The sequence below is a fragment of the Ranitomeya variabilis genome, chromosome 1 (assembly GCF_051348905.1).
Source record: "Ranitomeya variabilis isolate aRanVar5 chromosome 1, aRanVar5.hap1, whole genome shotgun sequence".
NCBI classification, from domain to species: Eukaryota; Metazoa; Chordata; class Amphibia; order Anura; family Dendrobatidae; genus Ranitomeya; species Ranitomeya variabilis.
In genome coordinates, this window is record NC_135232.1 from 218,348,853 (window position 1) to 218,368,698 (window position 19,846).

The 19,846-nt window shown below is 44.5% G+C and overlaps 1 protein-coding gene across 25 annotated transcripts in view; it reads right to left on the reverse strand.

The window, feature by feature from the left end:
- Positions 1–19,846, reverse strand: part of ATXN2 (ataxin 2) — a 177,619-nt gene that overhangs the window by 23,871 nt on the left and 133,902 nt on the right. For all 25 annotated transcript variants that reach the window (XM_077292713.1, XM_077292724.1, XM_077292651.1 and 22 more), the window contains 2 exons: positions 16,621–16,805; positions 5,021–5,153 (listed from right to left, as the gene is read on the reverse strand). In XM_077292713.1, the coding sequence (XP_077148828.1) occupies positions 5,021–5,153; positions 16,621–16,805 (318 nt within the window). The remainder of the gene's footprint in view (positions 1–5,020; positions 5,154–16,620; positions 16,806–19,846) is intronic.

The window sequence follows — 19,846 nt, forward strand, 5'->3', positions numbered from 1 at the left end:
GGTGAATATAATGGGGAGGGGGAGCGCTGCACGATATTCACCTCTCCTTGTTCCAGCCGCAGCTCCGTCTTGAGCGTCTTCTGCAGTGACGCTCTGGTCAGAGGGCGCGATGACGTGGTTAGTATGCGCCCTCTGCCTGAACGTCAGTGCAGAAGACGCTGAAGACAGAGTGGCGGCCGGAAAGGTGAATATTTAAAGTGCCGGGGGCCTGAGTGACGAGAGGCGAGTATGTGATTTTTTTATTATTTTTTTATCGCAGCAACAGCAAATGGGGCAAGTGTCTGTATGGAGCAACTTATGGGGCCATAACGTTTGTGCAGCACTATATGGGGCAAGTGTCTATATGGGGCCATAACGTTTGTGCAGCACTATATAGGGCAAGTGTCTGTATGGGGCCATAACGTTTGTGCAGCATTATATGGGGCAAGTGTCTGTATGGAGCATCTTATGGGGCCATAATCAACATTTGTGCAGGATTATATGGGGCAAATATCTTTATGGAGCATCTTATGGGGTCATAATTAACGTTTGTGCAGCACTATATGGGGTAAATATCTCTATGGAGCATCTTATGGAGCCATAATCAACCTTTGTGCAGCATTATATGGGGCAAATGTTTCTATGGAGCATCTTATGGGGCCATTATTGACCTTTATGCAGGATTATATGGGGCATATTTTAATATGGAGCATCTTATAGGCCCATTAAACTTTATGGAGCATTATATGGGGCGTATTTTGTATGGAGCATCTTATGGGCCCATCATGAACTGTATGGAGCATTATATGGGGCTCCTGATTCAATATGGATATTCAAAAACACTTAACCTACTGATGTCTCAATTAATTTTACTTTTATTGTTATCTATTACTTTTGAAATTTACCCGTAGCTGTAGGCTTATACTCGAGTCATTAAGTTTTCCCAGTTTTTTGTGGCAAAGTTAGGGGGGTCGGCTTATACTCGGGTCGGCTTATACTCGGGTCGGCGTGTACTAGAGTGTATACGGTAAAATAGTTTTTATTGTATAAAAGCGCCAAAACACACAAAAAATGATATAAGTGAGGTATCGCTGTAATCATACTAACCCAAAGAATAAAACTGCTTATCAATTTTACCACACGCAGAACGGTATAACCCTCCCCAAAAGAAATTCATGAATTGCTGGTTTTTGTTCATTCTGCCTCCCAAAAATCGGAATAAAAGCAATCAAAATGTCATGTGCCCGAAAATGGTACCAATAAAAACGTCAACTCGTCCCGCAAAAAACAAGACCTCATATGACTCTCTGGACCAAAATATGGAAAAATTATAGCTCTCAAAATATGGTGATGCAAAAACAATTTTTTGCAATAAAAAGCGTCTTAGTGTGTGACAGCTGGCAAACACAAAAATCCGCTATAACGCCTCTTTCTCACATCCTGATATTTCCAGTAGCGGAGATGTCAGTGTCTGTAATACTTGCGGCACACGTGTGGAATGTGTGTTCAAAACAGCTGACATGTGCTGGGAAAGATGTGGGCTCAGCGACGGAGGCCACATGACGGGGAGACACGACATGTGCAGTACATAAACGGTGCATGTCGTGAAGGGGTTAAAAGTGCATTTGTCAAATTGCAGCACTATATTTAGACAATGAAAAAGAAAGAACAATATCTAAATATTTAAATAACTTAAATGGGATCTTGCAAAGAGAATACTGCTAGAATCAAGTAGTCCAGGTGCTATAGAGGTGTAGGGCACTTTGTTCTCCTGCTTAGCTTTTTCTTTTTAAGAAGAAAAAGTGTGCCTTCAAAATAAGCAAAGTAAACCTAAGTCAAAGTGACGTGGTGCGATTATAGCACTGTCTGAGACCATAATAATCAGAACACATTCCCACTCACAATCAGTTTTTAAATAATTGAATGTATCGGTAAAATATATAATATGTTTAGTTAGGCAATCCCTTTTAAACCAAGGTTAAAACTTTATATGTGCAATGAGCTTGTGAAGGAAGTGTGATGTTCACCAAACTCAACAGGATTTACTTTGCTTTCTAATTAATAGCTGTGGTTTTAACTACCGTATATACTCGAGTATAAGCCGACCCGAGTATAAGCCGACCCCCCTAATTTTGCCACAAAAAACTGGGAAAACTTATTGACTCGAGTATAAGCCTAGGGTGGAAAATGCAGCAGGTACCGGTGAATTTCAAAATTAAAAATAGATACTCCATACCGTTCATTATGGCCCCATAGATGCTCCACATAAAGCTGTGCCATATATAATGCTCTGCACCGTTCATTATGGCCCATAGATGCTCCACATAAAGCTGTGCCATATATACAATGCTCTGCACCGTTCATTATGGCCCCATAGATGCTCCATATAAAGCTGTGCCATATATGCTCTGCACTGTTCATTATGTCCCCATAGATGCTCCACATAAAGCTGTGCCATATATACAATGCTCTGCACCATTGCCCCATATATACTCCACATAAAGCTGTGCCATATATACAATGCTCTGCACCGTTGCCCCATAGCTGTGCCATATATATAAGGCTCTGCACCGTTGCCCCATAGCTGTGCCATATATATATATAATGCTCTGCACCGTTGCCCCATAGCTGTGCCATATATATAATGCTCTGCACCGTTGCCCCATAGCTGTGCCATATATATATATATATATATATATAATGCTCTGCACCGTTGCCCCATAGCTGTGCCATATATATATATATAATGCTCTGCACCGTTGCCACATAGCTGTGCCATATAGTGCTCTGCACCGTTGCCCCATAGCTGTGCCATATAGTGCTCTGCACCATTGCCCCATAGCTGTGCCATATAGTGCTCTGCACCGTTGCCCCACAGCTGTGCCATATAGTGCTCTGCACCGTTGCCCCATAGCTGTGCTATATAGTGCTCTGCACCATTGCCCCATAGCTGTGCCATATATATAATGCTCTGCACCGTTGCCCCATAGCTGTGCCATATATATATAATGCTCTGCACCGTTGCCCCATAGCTGTGCCATATAGTGCTCTGCACCGTTGCCCCATAGCTGTGCCATATATATAATGCTCTGCACCGTTGCCCCATAGATAGCTGTGCCATATAGTGCTCTGCACCGTTGCCCCATAGCTGTGCCATATAGTGCTCTGCACCATTGCCTCATAGCTGTGCCATTGCCTCATAGCTGTGCCATATAGTGCTCTGCACCGTTGCCCCATAGCTGTGCCATATAGTGCTCTGCACCATTGCCTCATAGCTGTGCCATATAGTGCTCTGCACCGTTGCCCCATAGCTGTGCCATATAGTGCTCTGCACCGTTGCCCCATAGCTGTGCCATATAGTGCTCTGCACCATTGCCTCATAGCTGTGCCATATAGTGCTCTGCACCGTTGCCCCATAGCTGTGCCATATAGTGCTCTGCACCATTCCCTCATAGCTGTGCCATATAGTGCTCTGCACCGTTGCCCCATAGCTGTGCCATATAGTGCTCTGCACCGTTGCCCCATAGCTGTGCCATATAGTGCTCTGCACCATTGCCCCATAGCTGTGCCATATAGTGCTCTGCACCGTTGCCCCATAGCTGTGCCATATAGTGCTCTGCACCGTCCATTATTGCCCCATAGCTGCTGCTGCTGCAATAAAAAAAAACCAAAACACATACTCACCTGTCTTGCTTGCAGCTCCTCACGTCCCGTCCCGGCGTCTCTCCGCACTGACTGATCAGGCAGAGGGCGGCGCGCACACTATATGCGTCATCGCGCCCTCTGACCTGCACAGTCAGTGCGGAGAGACGCCGGGAAGATGGCGCGGCGCCCGGCGTGTGGAACGAGGACAGGTGAATATGCGATACTTACCTGCTCCCGGAGTCCCGCTCCTTCCCCCTGCCTGTCTTCGGTGCCGCAGCTTCTTCCTCTGTCAGCGGTCACCGGCACCGCTGATTAGAGAAATGAATTATGCGGCTCCGCCCCTATGGGAGGTGGAGCAGCCTATTCATTTCTCTAATGAGCGGTCCCACGTGACCGCTCAGGGGAAAAGGCTGCGGCACCGAAGACAATGTGACGGGCAGGGGGAGCGACAGGAACGCCGGAACTAGGTGAGTATATGACAGTGCTCACCCGCCGACCCCACCACCGATCATGATTCGAGTATAAGCCGAGAGGGGCACTTTCAGCCCAAAAATTTGGGCTGAAAATCTCAGCTTATACTCGAGTATATACGGTAGGTTTGTACCTATAATTAAAAAAGTGTCAGGCTTAAAAAAAGATACGGATATTGCTATTCTTTAATTCATTACGATAATAAAAAAAGATAATCAAAGAACACAAAAGACGTACACACCAGCAAAGTGCACCTGGAGGAATGCAGCCTAGTTCATAGTTTCAGATTACTGCTTTATGTATCCCTCAGTAATATAGATTATTCCTTTATAATAGTATACCTTGTTTAGATGGCCATATTTCCGGCCTGTGTTCCTGTAGTAACAAAAATCTAAAAAAAAAAAAAAAAAGAGCAAAAAATGAACTAATTTTGTTTTTCAGATGAAAAGCGTCCCTTAGTAGGGATGAGCAGAGCAGTAGTTCTGGTTCATCCAAACTTTAGTCCAAAGATCAGTTCAGGTACCAGAACTCTACCCAAACTTTAACCAGAGCACCATAAAAGTCAATGGGGACCTGAATGGTTTTGTAAAATGGTCGTAGAAAGTACTAGGAAGATGGCAAAAGAAGCTGAGTGCCCCCACAGTGTCAGTCGCGCTCGCTCGCTCTTTTAATGCATCCATTGAGATGTAACACCATCCATATGGCATCTGTTTTAACAAATCAATTACAAAGATTATGTAGTAAACATTAGGCCTTTTCACTGCAAATGTAAAAAAAATGGATGTCATGAAGATGATATGAACAGACATACAGAACACCATATGGATTATCAATTTTTTGTGCTTATTTGAACTTAAATTCACTGCAACTGAGGAAGAAACTAATCTATAGTCAGATAAGGTGAAGATTTTAAGCAGGGTCTTACCATACATAGCATGTGTTTGTTCTGGAGCACCATACTGTGTAGCAGCTGAAGACACTAAACCAGGCTGTGCATGTGCTGGTGGAGCCATCATTCTAGAGTTTCCTTGAATTACTGGACTATATACATGGGGATGCTGAAAAAAAATAATAATATGGTATTATAATAGGAAACTGCACTAAAATAAAGACCAATCAGTTGTGCTGGAAAAAAAACGCACACTTCCTTAAATCACATAGCTGTAAAGTGCTTAAAGCAGACCAATTAGCCTGACTTGTCAGTGATAGAAAATATAGCATTTGTTCTGTTTTTCTATTACCCCCATAAAATGCACACAAAGATAAATAATCAAGCATTATCTATTTGAAAGGGAAGCTATCTGAAAGTTTATACATACTGACTTCTCACCCCCAATGGGTGTCATCTTTGTTGTCCTTTCTCATTCTTGGGTTCTCTACCAGAGGTCTGGGAGTTTGAGGGTTCTGCGGAGGAGCTTGGTTGTTCCCAGCACTGCGCAGAGAGCTCAGATGTTGCTCCTGGGATCTGTTGTAGCCATTCTTCCAACTTAGGAGTCACTGCTCCAAGTTCTCCTATCACCACTGGAATCACTGTTGACTTCACCTTCCACATCTTCTCCAGTTCTCCTTTGAGGCCCTGGCATTTCTCCAGCTTCTCATATTCCTACTTTCTGATGTTGCTGTCACTTGGCACTGCCGCATCTATCATTGCTGTCTTCTTATCCTTGTCTACTGTCTGTCTGGTCGATTAGCCAACATCTGCTTATCCGTCTGGATCTTGAAGTCCCACAGGATTTTAGCACTTTCATTCTCCACCATTTTTTCTGGAGTCTCCCACTTGGACTTAGGGGGACTTAACCCATATGCTGTGCAGATGTTTCTGTATACAATTCCCACTACTTGGTTGTGGCATTCGGTATGCGCTTGTCCTGCTTGCATTTTGCATCCTGCCACTATGTGTTGGACTGTTTCTGAGTTTTCTTTGCATAGTCTGCACCTTGGGTCTTGTCTTGTGTGGTAGATTCCTGCTTCTATGGATCTAGTACTTAGTACTTGCTCTTGTGCCACTATGATTAGTACCTCTGTGCTGTCTCAGAGTCCAGCTTTCTCCAGCCATTGGTAGGATTTCTCCATGTCAGCCACCTCCATTAATTGTACATGGTACATCCCACGTAGCGGCTTGTCTTGCCATGGCGCTTCATGTTCCTGTTCTTCCTTCCAGATCTGCTGTTGTTGCTGCCTTAGGCTGTCTCTCAGCATCTCATCCTTTGGTGCCATCTTTCTGATGTATTCCTGGATACTCCTTGTTTAATCCGTGATGGTGGCTTGGATTCTTATCAAGCCACGCCAACCTTCCTTTCTGTTGGTATACAATCTTTGGGTGTTAGACTTAGGGTGGAGACCTCCATGCATTGTGAGGAGCTTTCGTGTCTTCACATCTGCAGCTTCCATCTCTTCTTTTGGCCAGCACACTATGCCAGCAGGATATCTGATAACTTGCAGGGTGTATGTATTGATGGCGTGAATTTTATTCTTCCCATTGAGCTGACTCTTCAGGACCTGTCTTACCCTTTGATGGTATTTGGATGCTGCTGCTTTCCTTGCCTCTTCATCATGGTTACCGTATGCCTGTGGGATGCCGAGGTACTTGTAGCATGTCTGTACATCTGCTATGTGGTGTCCTGCTGGTAATTCCACTCCATCAGTCTTGACTACCTTGCCTCTTTATTACCAACCAGCCGCACTTCTACAGTCTGAAGGACATCCATATGTCTTCACTATAGATCCTTGTAAGGTGGATCAGTGATTTGATGTCTCATTCATTTTTTGCATTCAGCTTGATGTCATCCATGTAGAGGACATAGCCGATGATGCTTCCACTCGAACCCGTATCCATAGCCAGACTCTAATTATCTGACTGAGGGGGTTCAAGCCTATGCAGAACAGCAATGAGGACAGTGCATCACCTGGGTATATGCCGCATTTGATGGTCACTTGTGCTAGTCGTCTTGAGTTGACTTCCAATGTTATTCTCCATTGCCCCATTGAGTTTCTGAGAAAGGTTCTTAATGTCCTGTTCACATTGTAGAGAGCTAAGCATTCACAGATCCATGTGTGTGGCACTGAGTCATAGGCTTTCCTGTAGTCAATCCAGGCTGTGTTGAGATTGGTCTGTCTAGATCTTGAGCGACTACTCCATCTACTAGGAGCTGTTGCTTAGAGCCTATGGTGTATGTCCCAATGCCTTTCTAAGCTGGATTCATGTACTGGTTCATATGATTCTGCAGCTTGGCAGGTATGATGCCTGACAAGTATATTGGACATTAGTTGGATGGACTGCTCCTTTGTGAGGATCCTTCATGATCAGCACTGTTCTTCCTTGTGTTAGCCAACCTGGGTGGTGACCTACTTCTAGCAGCTGGTTTATCTGCTTTGCCATGTGTTTATCTACTGCTGTTAATTTCTTTAGCCAATAGGTGTGGATCATGTCTGGGCCAGGTGCTGTCCAGTTCTTCATGCTCTTGACAGGCTGCTGGATGTCTGCTTCTCTAATGGTGACTGGTTCTTGCTCTAGGTGCTTGCTGTGGTTCATTCTCAGATCTTGCAGCCACATTGTGTGTTTTTTCCTTCTCCCATATGTTCCTCCAGTGTTTTTCAGTCTCTGCGATTGGAGGAGTTGATGCCTTTCTGCTGTTACTCTGCAGTTGGGAGTACACCTTGGCTGGTTCTTTGGAGAACAGGGCATTTATCTTCTTGGCCTCAGCTTCTCTAGTTTATCTCCCTAGTCTTGCAGCGAGTGATGTGAGCCCTTGTATAGCAATCTCTATGGCTTCAGTTGGGTTCAGGCCTTTGTACTTGTCTAACTTGGTCTTATTCTTGATCTTTACACCATTCAGTATTTCTGTTAGTTGGCTGACTTCACGTCGTGTCACCTTGATCTTTGTCTCCAGTCTTCTTTTCCAAGGTGGACATGTACTTCTGTTGTTCTTTCTGGTTTAATAGCCAAGCATTTCCATTATTGCTGATGCAGTACCACAGATCGGTTTAGTAGTTTGAAATATGGTGGTAGGTATTGAAGGTATTGATGCAAGTGCTCTATTGGCATCTTCTAGCATAATGTCTGGTGGTGTTTCTTTGCAGTCGATCTCTGGTATTGATGGTATTTAGTTTATCTAAGATCTTCAGTTTCAGATCAGCTGCAGTTCGCTCTAGTTGCAGGATCAGGATTTTCAGGGGGTGGCATATGTTGTTCTTCCAGGTCTTCATGGGTGGATCTGCGGTGCAGTTGATCCATCTCAAGTTGTGATAATAGCCTTCTCTTTATGATATTGAAACGTTGGGTGACTTGTTTCTCAGTCAATGGACATATAGGTCTTGTATCCATCCAGAGTTTCCTCATACGCTTCATATATCTCCTCTCATTTGGTCTGCTGTTATAGTAGCATTTTATCAGATCCAGGTACTATTCACTTGTCCATGTATGGTTTGTTCCAGTAGCCCATTTATCATCAGATTTGTCCTGGTTCCTCAAAATCGGACCTTGTTAATCCAGGTGACGTCCGAGCCAGCATGACACAGTTCGTAAATAAGAGTATAACGTGGCACAACCTGTAGTGTTTGCTGGTGCTCAAGTAGGGTCCCAGACCTTTACAATGATTTGAATTGAAACTTGGCACACAAGCGGATGCAAAGTGGAACTATTTTAATGTGATCCAAACTTCAGTACAAAAACATAAAACATTTCGGTCATATAACAGGACAAATGGTGGATACCTATGAGAACACGAGAATATGAACATAATACCAATTGAATAAAACGGCCAACCTTTAGTGCCAGTTACACCCTCTACTATAAAGCCCAAGGACGCTGATGGGCCTCTATACATTCCATACATATGATATAAGCAGTCGGTACACTGATGGTCGCAGTTATATGGCCGAAACGTTTTAGGTTATTGTACTGAAGTTTATAGCACATTAAAAATAGTTCCACTTTGCATCCGCTTGTGTGCCAAGTTTTTACTCAATTGACAATTTGTTCGTGACACTCATGTTTTATTGAGGTAGGCACCATACCTCAGTGTTAGTAGTTTTGCCTAAGGACCAACAGGGCAGAGCCCGGATTTGAACCTCAGTCTCCCAAGATTGGTGGTTGTGCACCTTAACCACTACACTAGGGTAGGTATTATAGTTTCCTAACACTATAATACACTTGGTATATAATTTATTTTTCCACAGGGCAGAGCCAGGATTTGAACCCCAGTCTCCCACGTCATAGGTTGTGCACTTAACCATTACACAATACCAAAAAAAACCTTGCAATTTTGACACTGGCATTGGGGCTTTTTAGGCTCATTCTTCATGTTCTTTTAGTACCTTAAGTGTTTAGTTTATCAGAGGCAAGATTGATACACAGCTGACAATACAGGATCCACTTATCACAATATGCGATATCACAGCTGACCCTGCTCCCTCCCGTCACAATGACCTTAGCACACACTCATTAGATGCTGCAATACAAAAGATAGGGTCAGAGCCCGACCACTCAGGTGAATGTGCACGTGTTCTTTCCTGAAGCAGGAATTTATAGTCTAAAAAATCCGCAGTGGCCAAGGTGAAAACTACAAAGTTTCTAAATTTTCATTTTTAATTCATATAGTGATATGGGAAAAGAAAAACATTGTCAACAACAAAAATGCATTTAAAATATAAAAACATGATTCAAACTTTTTGAGACTTTCTTTTTTTTATTATTTTTTATTTTTCTGTAGATATTTTTTTTTTTATTATTATTTTAAAAGGGAACATGTCAGCAGGATTGTACACAGTAACTTACAGTGTCAGGTCAGTGCCGTTATACTGATTAAAATGATACTTTGGTTGATGAAATCCATCTTGTGGATGTGGTTTAACCCATTACTTGCCAAATTAAAATTTTTACAAGTACAGATTTTTTTAGAAAAGGGCGTCCCAATGTTCAATTAAAAATGACAATGACATGATTTCCTATTTTTAAAACATTCATTTTACAAACACAAAAAATTATAAAATAGGGATTTTTGTGTACTCACCGTAAAATCCTTTTCTCCGAGCCATTCATTGGGGGACACAGACCATGGGTGTATGCTGCTGCCACCAGGAGGCTGACACTAAGTAATACAAAGAAAGTTAGCTCCTCCCCTGCAGTATACACCCTCCTGCTGGCTCCCAGCTAACCAGTTCGGTGCAAAAGCAGTAGGAGATCAATAACAACATATAAGCATATAGCATGTCACATTATATATGAGAGTATAACATATCAAATGATAAAAACAAGTACAACTAATAATAGGGAGGGAGCGGTGTCCCCCAATGAATGGCTCGGAGAAAAGGATTTTACGGTGAGTACACAAAAATCCCTATTTCTCCTTCGCCTCATTGGGGGACACAGACCATGGGACGTCCCAAAGCAGTCCCTGGGTGGGGACAACATCAGATCAGGCCGTGTAACCGCTACTTACAAGTGCCCCACTGCGGCCTGCAGAGTCCGCCTGCCCAGACTCACATCTGTGGAAGTGTGGGAATTATAGTGCTTCAACAATGCATGCGGACTGGACGAATCCGCAAGCTTGCAGGCGTGCCTTGCCGACGCCTGGTGCCTAGAACCCTCGACAGACAGGGAGATAGGCTGACATCTAGCATGGAAGGACTCCTGGATGGTGAAACGGATTCACCATGTTAGCATGGCCGATGAAATGGCTAAACCCTTCCTGAAAACGTCAGGAAGCCTTCCTCAACCGTCAGGAAGCCCAAATAAAGAGTCCAACCGTCGGAAGGACGCCGTCCTCGAGACGTACCTACTCAGAGCACTCACTTCGTCCAGAATATGGGGAACTCGTTCCATTTTGTGGACTGGTGCCGAAAGAGATGAGGGAAGATCTATGCCCTCATAACAGTGGTAATACATTACCACCTTGGTAAGAAGTGAAGGGGATGGCCTGAGGACAACCTTGCCTTGAAGGTAATAAGGGAAAAAAACCTGAAAGAGCAGAACAGCTAGCTCCAAAGACTCGTCATAGTGAGGATATCGCAGAGAAAAAAGGGCGACTTTCCCTGATAGTAAAGTCTGCTCGGATGAAAAGAAGTCTACTGTAAGACTCCTAGGATCATTAAGGTCCCAATGACCTAACGGTATGCGATAGGGAAGAACTACGTGTGAAAACTTCCTGTGAGAAAGTCCCTAATTGCAGTTTTGCTGCGATAAGGCGGGATGATACTAGCTCCGCAAACAAAAAAACTGACGTAGTCAATGCGAATCTCAGAGGATCGCTGGGGCCCCTTTCTGCTTCCGAAAGGCTTTCAGAAGTAGTGGAAGGAGAGTTATGGAAACTGGTACCACGGCAGAACCAGAGCATGGAGTGCGATGGCTCTTGGATCTCGAGGCCGAACCACGAACACGAGTACATTGGCATTCGGTCTGGACGTCATCTGACCTACAAGTGGAGAGCTCCAGCGAAGGCAGATCTGATGGAAGACCTCGGGGGGAAGTTCCCACTGACTTGAGGCGGAACCCTGATGGCTGAATTTGTTTGCCGTCCAGAGTTCTACTCCTGGGATATATACTGCCGAGATCACTGAATGATAGATCTTGGCCCATCATAGAATGTGAGGTATCTCGGTCATGGCGCCTGGCCATGGGTACCTGCTAGATTATTGACGTATGGCACTGCCGTGGCATTATCCAATAGAATTTGGATAGGGTGACCCGCCAGAAGGCAGTGGACCTGCTGTAGGACTACCGTTCGGATCTCCAGAGCAATGATAGGGAGAGGAAGACTGGCATTGGTAGTTACTAATAACCATTGAACCAGGAGAAAGGCCCTGGATGAAGAAGGAGCTCAGAGACTATCGCCTGAAAGTCTTTTTGACTTGCTGAAAAAGAGCGGAGCGAAGGAAACCGCTTCCATTGTCGTCACCATTTTTCCTCAGAACTCTCTTAGCAAATCGAATGAAATGAGGGGGAGAGTAATCAAGCCCTCAGAACTCTCCTTGCGCGAGATCCCTGTTGAAGGGCCATGACCTTGTCTCGAGGGAGAATTACCAGCCTTCTAGAAGTGTGCAGGATTATCCTCAAAAAGGATATCTGCTGGGCTAGAAATTAGGAGAATTTGTTTAAGTGTAGCTGCCAGTCCAGGTGAGAGGGTATCGCAAGTGATATAGACGACTCAGCGTAGTACTGGAAGGGCGGCTAGACAGTCGACCAAACAAAGCAGGACGAGCACGCCTCTAGGGTGCAAGAGAAAACATGACATCCGCCATGACCTGTGCGAACACTCTGGGTGCGGAAGCAAGGCCGAAGGACAAGGTTGTGACTTGAAAATGCTGTTCACGGATGGAAAGGCGAAGGAATTTTTTAAAGAGGGTAAGCATCCCAAGTGTCGATGGATGCCGAAAAAAAAAAAAAAAACCTGCACCTTGTTCTGTTGAAGTAAGGACTGAGCTGAGGAACTCCATCCGAAGAAGGAGGACCATGTCAAAGGTTGTTAGAAGTTTGAGGTCCAGGGTCAGTCTAGACTGTGCTGGACAATCCTTAAACAATCCTTTGTCAGTCTCCCGCTCAAAAGATTTGATTGGCCAGTTGTTACAGGTGTGAATCAAGGTAGATAAGGTCTCCAGCCAGGAGACCATTGCTCTAGCAATCCATGCGGCGGCTAGGGAAGATCGAGAGCTGAACCCGAAGGTGCAAGACGGGACGAACCAGATTTGCTATCTGACAGTCCGTGGTATTTTTAATTGATGACCTATCAGGTAGGGATACTGGTAGGTATACCACAGGAGATTCTACCCGGTTAATCTACCCCATGGCGGAATGTGCGGCTGCATCCAGCAGGTCATAGTCTCTTGCCATCGCCGCTCTCTTTTGACAGTGCAGAAATAAAACTTAGGAACCCTCGATCCATCATCCTCTTAACAGGGAAGTGGAGAGGAATTGTCCGCCTTCTTGCATCATCCGCTATATAGTGGTGATGCAGAGGGGGGTGCTCGTACGCCAAAAAAGAGTGCCTCTGTATATCCACAGAGTTCAGGTTTCCGGAGGACAGGACAGGTTGTCTGGCGTTAGGCCTGGATGCAGAAGAGGAAACATGGAGGCGACATTCCATGTGCTCGTCTGTTGATGGTGTGGGGAGATCGGGGCCCTTTAAAAGGACCAGTCGCCCTTAAAAATCAGGCCAGGCATGGCATCCCACGTAGAGGCTTCTGTCCAGTGAACTCCTTATGAGGGACACTTAGTAGTCTAGAGCAGAACCAGAGTCTTCGTCAATGTACCGAGATTGGTTACTCGTCTCTGAAGCTCTGGCAAGTTCAGGCAATATCCAATCATATAATCAGAGCCTTGTTGTTATCAAATCATTGGTGAGGGAGCAGGAAACGAAAACTTCCGTTTTCTAGATGCCTGTATGTTTCAAGACGCCTGTACGTTTCTAGAATACTTGCGGCCCCTGCTAGCCGACGGCTCCCATGTAGGATAGGGACCATGTATATCAGTCCTGCGAGCACTCCGGGCCACAGAGGGTACCCGAGGGGATTTAATCTCTTGGTCAGAGAACCATGGATTGCGGTCAGTGACGAAGTCCACTGAGGGGAACTAGAGGATAAGCTGGGGTTGGCGGCGGAGGGCTCCTCGGATTGATCATGCGCCCTTAAGACCAGGGAATACTGGTCATTCGCCTTTAAAACCAGGGAATACTGGTCATGCGCCTTTAAGACCAGGGAATACTGGTCATGAGCTTTTAAGATCAGGGAACACTGGTCATTCGCCTTTAAGACCAGGGAATACTGGACATGCGCCTTTAAGAACAGACAATACTGGACATGGGCCTTTTAAGACCAGACAATACTGGACATGCGCCTTTAAGACCAGACAATACTGGACATGCGCCTTTAAGACCAGACAATACTGGACATGCGCCTTTAAGACCAGACAATACTGGACATGCGCCTTTAAGACCAGACAATACTGGACATGCGCCTTTAAGACCAGACAATACTGGACATGCGCCTTTAAAGACCAGACAATACTGGACATGCGCCTTTAAGACCAGATAATACTGGACATGCGCCTTTAAGACCAGACAATACTGGACATGCGCCTTTAAGAACAGACAATAATGGACATGCGCCTTTGAGACCAAGGAATACTTGTCATACGCCTTTAAGACCAGGGAATACTGGCCGAGTGCCTTTAAGGCCAGGGAATACTGGTCATGCACCTTTAAGACCAGGGAATACCGGTCATTGTGATGTAGAGTGGATGTGCCCCTTTAATGCTAAAAATCGTTGCCCCAGTGTGAGCCGGCCGGGTGGACCAAGATGGCCACCGTGAGTTGCAGAGTTGATAAAATCTCGCAGAGAGCGAGAAGCGCCAACTCAGGGGGCGGAGCCACAGACACGATGTGAATAGGCCCAAGCCGGGGCCTAAATTTCTGTAGCAGGCGGGCGACACCAGCGGGGCGTTTCAGGCGAGACTTCCGGGATGCGGCCTACACATCGGCCGAAGCCAGGGGCTAAATTTTTGCAGCTGGCCAGAGCGTTACCTCAGAGAGGTGGGCCACAGGAAAGTGGCTGAGGCTGCCTGTCAGCATGTGGATATCCCTCTGAAGATGGATCCACTCACCATCGGTGCGCGTCCCGGCATGGAGCCGCCGTGGATGTGGGTTTCAGCGCTGTTCTGTGCAGCGTGGACGGTGCAGGGATAAACCTCAATCCATCATCCGTATGTTAGGGAGGTGGAGAGGAACCGTCCGCCTCCTTGTGCCATCCGCTTTCACAGTGGTGGGACAGTGGTGGGACAGTGGTGGGACAGTGGTGGGACAGTGGTGGGACAGTGGGGGCTGCTCGGACGCCATAGAGAGGGGCCTCTGTACAGCCGAGGGTAAAACCTGGTGGACAGGGCCAGTTGTCCGGCATTAGGCCTGGCTCCAGGAGAGGATACATGGAGGCGACACTCCATGTGGTCGCCTGCTGCTGGTGTGGGGAGATCGGGACCATGAAAGGAACCGTCGCCCCTGAACTGAGCTCAGGCATGGCTTCCCACGTCGCAGGAGAGGGTACGGGGAGGTATACTCGCCGTGCTCGCCTGTTGATGGTTCGGGGGAGATCGAAACCTTGAAAGGAACCGTCGCCCCCTTCACTCCGTTAATTAAAAAATAAAAATTTACAGAAAAGTAAAAAATAAAATAAAAACGTTGGGGTCTGAAACAGACCCGTGTGCCTCCTACAGACACTAAGCAAGAACTGGTTAGCTGGGAGCCAGCAGGAGGGTGTATACTGCAGGGGAGGAGATCACTTTCTTTGTATCACTTAGTGTCAGCCTCCTAGTGGCAGCAGCATACACCACGGTCTGTGTCCCCCAATGAGGCGAAGGAGAAATCTTAGTTGCTAGAAGCTAAAGATTAGGCGTCCCAAAAAAAGGACATTGGTAGATAATGGGTTAATCAATATTTTCAGTTTTTAGTTAATGATTTGCTCGTGCCCTGGGGCGACCTGTGGGGGGTCTTCATAGTGCAAACTGCTGATGGGTCACTGCTCCCTCACCTACCTGCCGCCCCCCCCCCCCCCCTTTGCATAAAAAATACCTGTACATACTGAGCAAGATGGCACCACCGGCACCTGTGCAATAGCAGCTATCAGATCCCTATACACACAGATAGCTGCTACTGCACAGGTGAAGTGGGTGCCATTTTCAAATTGATTTTATTTTGTACTTGATCAATAACATGAACAGTGATTACTAGGATGCTAAACATGTGATCACACTGCAGCGCCATTTTCAAATTGTTGGTGGTTTTTTTGTACTTGAGTAATAACATTAAGAACACTGATTACTAGGACACTAAACATGGGATTATGCTGCAGCACAAGTGCCACAGCTAGCACCTGCCTGCAGAAGCGTTTTTTCCCCCCCTTCTCTTCAGCATGCACAGGTGGTATTCATTATGTAAACTGGGGAGCAGGTCAGTGATGGATCAGTGACCTGTCAGCAGTCTGCATTATGAATAGCTAATCAGAGCACCTCATGAAGACCCCCCCACAGGCCGCCCCGAAGTACGAGCATATCATTAACTCAAAACTGAAAATAAAGATTAAACAACAACCACAAGACGGATTTCATCAACCAAGGTATCATTGTAATCAGTATAACAGTGCCAACCTGACACTGTGTAGGTTAGTCAGCACAATCCTGCTGACAGGTTCCCTTTAATAGAGCACACGGATTCATTGAAACAGACACAACTCTTTAAATATTGGCAATGCACACCAGGTTCATAAGCAAGAAATATTTCCTTAACTGATGCATGAACAAACATCTTCAGTTCTTAAATATACATATAAAGTAACAAAGGCTTTGTTCACACAGTGCTTGGGCCATGGATCTTGTAGCACAGGTGAAGCCCACTTCACAGTAAATTTTAGTAAAACTGGGGGCTTTTTTGGGGGAGTTCTCAATGGCTTGGCAACAGCAGTGACAAGTGCGATTATATGAATAAACTCTAGCTGAATTAAACAAGTTTCATAAAAAGGAATGAAAAGTTTAAATGAGGTTACCTGTGACTGATAGTGCTGCACATGCTGCATTAGAGGTTGGCTAGGGAACTGCTGTGGGTTATAGGTAACATACTGCGCAGAGTAGGCAGGGGATGTAGCTACTATAGGTGGTCCTGCTGCAGACACAGGGTGCATCATTGTGTTCTGGTGATGCTGATCCTGGCGCTGCTGAGGCATATTTGGTACTGCAAAACAAAGATATCAATAATTCAAGTTATACTTTAAATATATTTACGCTAAACTATCAAACCTCAAGGTAGTTGTAAGGGTATGTTTCCACGTTCCGGAAGCTCTGCGCTTTGGACGCAGCAGATACCCCGCTCCGCCCAAAGTGCCGCCCCCTGTTGAATGCGTGTTGATTCCGGATGTGTTCATACACATAGACCGGGAAATTTATCTTGCGGAGACTGAGCGTGCTATGGTCTATAAAGACGAGCCACATGTCCGGATACGCAGGTTATGCTGGATGCGGCCATGCCCATATAGTGGAGACGGGATTTCATAAAATCCCCTCCACTATGTTGTAACATCTGGATGCTGCGGATTGAACGCTGTGGCTGTATGCAGCGTCCAATCCGTAGCAAATACTGAAGGAATACACCCCATGGAAACATACCCCAACAAAGGAGAAAAGGTGGGTTCATGAAACTTATTTAGTGTGTCAAGTCCGCTCCCATACACTGCAGATGGCAGCTATATTACAAAGCCAGCAACTGCACGTAACTACAGTGACCGGGACTTAGCTCGATCGCTGCTGTTAACCACTTAGATTCTGCTGTCAATTACTGCAACATGATCATGGGGAGGCAATGAAATACCATAAGGGGACTGAAGAAAAAAAAAACTCTATCATGGAAAATATATACTAATATTATATTATATATACACATACGTGTGCGTGCGTGCGTGCGTGATATATATGTATGTATATAGATAGATAGATAGATAGATAGAGATATATAGATAGAGATATATAGATAGAGATATATTGATAGAGATATATATATATAGAGATATATATAGATAGAGATATATATAGATAGAGATATATATAGATAGAGATATATATAGATAGAGATATATAGATAGAGATATATAGATAGAGATATACAAGTCAAAATTGGAACAGCATCACATATTACCGCAGTTGTCGTGCAGCGCTTTTCCAACCAAAGTTCAATTGGCCTCCAGTAATAAAGATAAAAAAAAGGAAAACAGGTGCCGTTTTCCTTTTTTTTGTCTTTAGATAGAGATATAGATATATACACATACATACATAAATATATTACACGAACATGTCTGTCTATAGTCAAATATATAGGATATATTATAATATACACATCCAAGTAGCTTTTTTCAGTTTCTTTATTTTTGAAAAAGGTATAAATGATCTATTTTCATGTTTATTTCATAAATCAATAGTTCACATGAAATTAAACAATTTGATTATTTTTTTCCTCTGGAATAAATCTTAGGAAATACACTTTTCCATTACAAAAGATAGGATATGACTGTTGGTGCTTACAAGATTCTATGGTGAGGGCAGAAGGAATGAGCTAAAAGCTTACGCAAGTTCACCTGCAGAGTTCCAGGTCTCACAGAGAAATTTACGGACACTTACTGTCACTTTATATCAGTAATGGGTGGGCAAATCTGTATTCACTTTAGATTTAGCCCTTGAATTGAGAATTTTCAAAATAAAAGATCAGTCTTGAAGGAGCGAGAGAAGCAGATTTCTCTGATAAGATGTACTACAAAAGTTTCTTAGTTTCACATGAACAAATTGATTTATGAAAAAAGTTAAAACCGAAGGTTACTCTTTATACACCTCCCTTCTCATTCAAGAATGCGAAAAAAAAACAAAAAAACATTTCACAAGTGTTTAAGTCCAATCATTCAACATATAAAATTAAGTTAACTGTACATTGTCAAAAGAAGAAAAAAAACGCATGCCAGAATTGTCTTCTGTCACTTCCCTTCCCAAAAATATACATTTATAAAAGATCAAAATGTCATATGTAACAGGAAATATAACTGCTCCATGGACACAAAAATAAAAAATGCGATTCAGAAAACGGTGACTTTTTTTCCCCCCCGTTTTTACAAGGTTCTCAAAAAATTGTAACCACTATAAATATATAAAATTATAAAAAATAAAAACTTACAAAGTTTGGTATAGCCATAATTATACTAACCTGGAGAATCATGCTGCCTGGTCATTTTTATCACACAATGAACACCATAAAGCAAAACAATAGTGGATTTGTTTTTAGATTGATGCCCAATCAAAAAATAAAAAAAAGCACATTAAAGAAAAAAGGAGCTTTTTGTGTACTCACCGTAAAATCTTTTTCTCTGAGCCAATCATTGGGGGACACAGAGGACCATGGGTGTTATGCTGCTTGCCACTAGGAGGACACTAAGTAAGCACATAAAGAATTAACTCCTCCTCTGCAGTATACACCCCCTGACTGGCCAGTAATGACCCAGTTCGGTAGTAAAGCAGTAGGAGTATAAGAAAACCAAGACAAGTAAACTATGTCAAAACCGAGGAACAAACAACAACAACCACCCAATAGGCTAACAGGGTGGGTGCTGTGTCCCCCAATGATTGGCTCTGAGAAAAAGATTTTACGGTGAGTACACAAAAATCTCCTTTTTCTCCCACGCCTCATTGGGGGACACAGGACCATGGGACGTCCTAAAGCAGTCCCTGGGTGGGGAGCAATTGCACTGCTAAAACCCCATGTACCACTGGCTTACTGAGGTACCGCTGTTTGCAGAGTGCGCCTGCCAAGGGCAGCGTCTGCCGAAGCCTGGGTATGAATGTGATAGTGCATTGTAAAAGTATGCAGACTGGACCAAGTCGCAGCTTTGCAAAGCTGTTGTGCTGACGTCTGGTGCCGAATGGCCCAAGAGGCACCGACCGACCGAGTCGAATGCGCCTTAATCCCTGCTGGGACAGGAGTGTTCCTGACGCGGTAGGATTCCTGGATAGTTGAGCGAATCCACCTGACTAGAGTGGCTTTTCAGGTAGGTAGACCTTTCCTATGTCCCTCCGGAAGTACGAAGAGGACGTCGACTTACGGAAGGGAGCCATCCGAGATATGTACCGCCGAAGAGCCCTAACTACATCAAGAGTATGGAGAACTTTCTCGATACGATGGGTTGGTGCCGGACAGAATGACTACAAGACAATGTCCTCATTTAGGTGAAAAGAAGAGAT